The 4,043-nt window shown below is 40.9% G+C and overlaps 1 protein-coding gene across 1 annotated transcript; it reads right to left on the reverse strand.

Annotated features, from left to right (window-relative positions):
- Positions 1-270: 270 nt before the first annotated feature.
- On the reverse strand, positions 271-935 carry LOC143217605 (uncharacterized). The gene is made up of 2 exons (XM_076442077.1): positions 555-935; positions 271-410 (listed from the first exon to the last, which is right to left on the reverse strand). The coding sequence occupies exons 1-2, from the start codon at positions 933-935 to the stop codon at positions 330-332; spliced, it is 462 nt and encodes a 153-aa protein (XP_076298192.1). The 3' UTR covers positions 271-329.
- Between the last annotated feature and the right edge of the window lie 3,108 nt (positions 936-4,043).

The following is a 4,043-nucleotide window of genomic DNA, read 5'->3' on the forward strand; positions in this document are numbered from 1 at the left end:
AAATGAAAAATTGAAATTGAAGAGTTGAAATTGGAATTGAAGTTGAAGGGTTGATATTGATATTGAAGTTGATATTAACGAAATGAAATTGAAAAATTGAAGTTGAAACGGAAGAATAGAAATTGAAGTTGAAATGGAAGAGTTGAAATTAAAGTTGAAATTGAAAAATTGAAGTTGAAATTGAAAAATTGACATTGAAATTGAAATTGATGTTAGGGTTTACTTACTTGTGTAACGTCCTGGTACGACAGTAATGGTGTTTTAGAGTTATTTAAATTGAAATATCTCGTGAACTACTAACTTTTCGACGTACATAGGTTAGTACTCTTTTATAACGAATGTCCAGCTGCATCGATTAATGTAAAAAAATACCTCGTTCCATTTAAAAAAATATGGATGACCTTGCAATTCTGTAAAAAAATGACCTTGAAAATGTTTTCCCTTACACGGTTACACATGCGGACCTTCAAACAGTATAACTTTGTCATAAGAAGTTTTTTTTGTACAATGAAAAGTAGCGGAAATATTTAGGTGTTCTGTATCTTCGAACTCACCCTATATAATGGTGGGGGTCGAGCAGCAACGACGAGGAAGAACTTCCCCAGCTCTGTTCTACAGTTACTGTACAAACTGTAGATCACCGAGGGTCTCTTATCGGAAGTCAGAGGTGTTCTGGTCTTCATCCCTCGCAAGGTTCCAATTTCGCCTTGGGCCCACTTCCCTTTCCTTCGCGCCCTCATCTGCGTGAAGGGTTGGAGCGAGGAAAACCACGCTCTTCCTTCGCGCGTGGTAACCGACAAATGTAGCAACCGCGTGACTCCAACTTGAAGGTAGATCGGTGTCCGTAAGGGTGAGCGCATACTAGAGGATCTCGAGAATGCCGCGGATCGTTTCGAGAAGGCAGGGGCCTTGGAGGAAGGGAGCAAGGAGTCCATGCGGCAACAAATCTCTAGCAGGTAGACGGAGAGCAAGGCTCCGCGGCCTTCTCGAGACCATCTAGTATGCGCTCACCCTAAACCGTTACCTTCCTTCTGAACATCACTCGTCGAGGCTATGATTTATGACATGTCCTAATGAACTCCTGAAACACTTAAAATTGCAGCTGAACAGCCTGTTCACCTGAGTGCCAAGTGCCAACTGTCGACTGGTTCGACAGTCTCAAACCGCGTATTCCTGGCCGTGCCATAAACTGTCTCTGATTACACTGTCTAATAGGCAGAAAACGTTATGAGAATCGCATAGTGAAAATCGAAACGTCAAAATAAGTTGAAGTTTGCTAAACAAACTTGTGTTACTAGCCTCGACATTCGCGATTTAATAGAACGGGAAAGGAGTATTCAGCTGCGGTCAGATGGGACGTGAAAGTATTATGATTTGAGGTGATATTATAAGGGCTCTTTCGGAATAAGGGAATAAAATAAGAGTCCAGGAATAAAATAGGTAACACGTGTATTCGCTTCAAACGTCCGACAAAAAGTGCCGATCGCGCCTTCGCCGTCGTCGCTCTGTCGTTTTAGACAAGCGACGATCGGTCTCCGTTGCCAACAGCGTGGTCGTTCTTTACCGCACGCTGCCACCAACCTTACAGTTCGGCCAATCCTGACCTAGGTCCGCCCTCGGACCGATGACTGATACAAAATAACTATAGCGCACACACAGGGCACATATAAAATAAGTATAAAGTAATTGTAACGTAAATACAAGGCACACAGAGTAAATATAAAGTAATTATAACCTAAATCTAGGGCACACAGAGTAAACATACAGTAATTATAACATAACTAAAAGGCACGCAGAGTAAATATACAGTAATTATAATTTGCTGACAATAATATGTAATATAATAATTTTAACCTTTTCTTATTCGTAACTAATTGCGCGCCACGGTCGCATATTGCACGGTTCCCACGTACCTTGATAGGCTCTCTGAGAATGTTGGAATCCGGCTATATCTGCGACTACATATCGGTTATTTCTTAACGCTCTCTTTATAACGAAAGGTCCTTTAAACTGAGGTATCCATTTCCTAGGCGCGCCCGGGGTACAATCGAAATTACGGATCATGACGAGATCCCCTTCTTTATAACTATGCGGCTCTTTTCTTCTCCGGTTTGTTTGTTTTTCATTCCACTTTTGAGTCGCAACAATTTTTTCGGATGCCTTCGCACGAACCGCCTCTATGCTCGGTATCGGTTGTCTATTCTCGCTTTCTAAATATTCGGCTACTGTATCTTGTACCTTTCCGCGCTGATTAATTCCAAACAATAACTTACTCGGCGTTTCGCCGGTGCTCTTATTTGTACTGTTATTAATAGAAAATTCAATTTCCTGTAATATGTGATACCAGTACCTTCCGCTATCATTATCCACCGACTTGGCTAACATTGGAGTGAGTACGCGATTTACCCGCTCCACCTGTCCATTCGCTTGCGGTGATCCCGTGGCTATCAGTATGTGCTGAATATTATTGTTCTCGGTAAAATCGCGAAATTCCTGTGAAGTAAACGAGGAACCCCTATCTGAAATTAATATTCGTGGCCGACTAAAATTTCTAAAATAATCGTTTAAACAATTTATGGCCTCCGCACTTTTGGTTGTTTTGGTGGCATATAATTTTACGTATTTTGTAAACGCATCCACTATCAAAAATACATATTGTTTCGCCGCTCGTTTTCTATCTACCGGGCCGTAATGGTCGACATGTATGGTATGAAATGGAACATCCCCCTTCGGTATGCTTTGCAATAAACCCTCTTTTCTCCCTGTGTTCGGCGAAAATGAGATGCATTTCAGGCAGTTTTTTATGTGGTTTTCTACCTTCGTTTTTAATTGCGGAAACCAGTAATTCTTTGTGATATTATTCACTGTCTTTTCTACCCCCAAATGCCCCATTTCATCGTGATTTTTATGTAATACATGGTTCTTCATGGAAACGGGCACATAGAATAATATTTCCGAATTTTTCTTTCGATACACTAACCCATTTCTCATTTCGTAGAATGGGTGCTCCCGTTCCTCTAATTTTTTCCGTAATTCCCTAATTACGGGATCTCCATTTTGGCATATTGACAAATTTACTTCTAACGCGTTATCCTCGACATCTAATATATTTGTCATTCTACTAAGCGCATCCACATGCTGCATCCGCTTACCGGGTCGATGCTCCACTTCATAGTCATAACATTGTAATTCTAAAGCCCATCTTGCGATACTTAACATCCTTTTTCTATAGCGCAAGCTTTAAGGATTCGCAATCGGTAACTATCTTAAATTTTAATCCGTATAAATAAACTCTGAAACGGCGCAGCGCATAAATTATCGCAAGTGTCTCCAGCTCGAAACTGTGGTAACGACTCTCAACCTCGGTAGTGCGCTTCGAAAAATAGAAAACCGGATGAAATTTCATGTCCTATTTCCGTTGTAAAAGTACTGCTCCGAACCCTACGGCACTAGCATCGCAGTGTAATTCTATTGGGTCGTTCGGACTATAAATAGCAAGTACCGGGGATGAGATTAATTTTCTTTTGATTTCCTCAAACGCCTCCAACTCTTTTAAACCGAAATGGAATGGAACTTCATTCTTTAGGAGATCGTAAAGTGGTTTAGCGATTATAGAAAATTTCTCGATAAATTTACGAAAATAAGAGCTCAATCCCACAAAACTTTGTATGTCCTTTGCGTTTTGAGGTATGGGGAATTTTTCTACCGCGGCGATACCGTTTTCCGTCGGCCGTATCCCGCTCTCTCCAATAACATAACCTAAATATTCTAATTTAGTTGCCATAAATTCGCACTTGTCCATCCTCAGTTCCATCCTATTTTGCACGAGTAAGCGGAAAACTTTCTTTAAAATTTTCAAATGGTGCTCGATTGTGTGTGACATAATAAGAATATCGTCTAAATAAACCGTGATATCGCCGGAGGCAATTTGCTCGTGGGAAACCTCCTGTACGAATCGTTGGAAAGTTGAAGGACCCACCTTTAACCCAACTGGCATTTTTAGATATTCAAAATGCCCCAACGGAGTCACAAAGGCCGTAAAT

The sequence above is a fragment of the Lasioglossum baleicum genome, chromosome 17 (assembly GCF_051020765.1).
Source record: "Lasioglossum baleicum chromosome 17, iyLasBale1, whole genome shotgun sequence".
In the NCBI taxonomy this organism is placed as follows: domain Eukaryota; kingdom Metazoa; phylum Arthropoda; class Insecta; order Hymenoptera; family Halictidae; genus Lasioglossum; species Lasioglossum baleicum.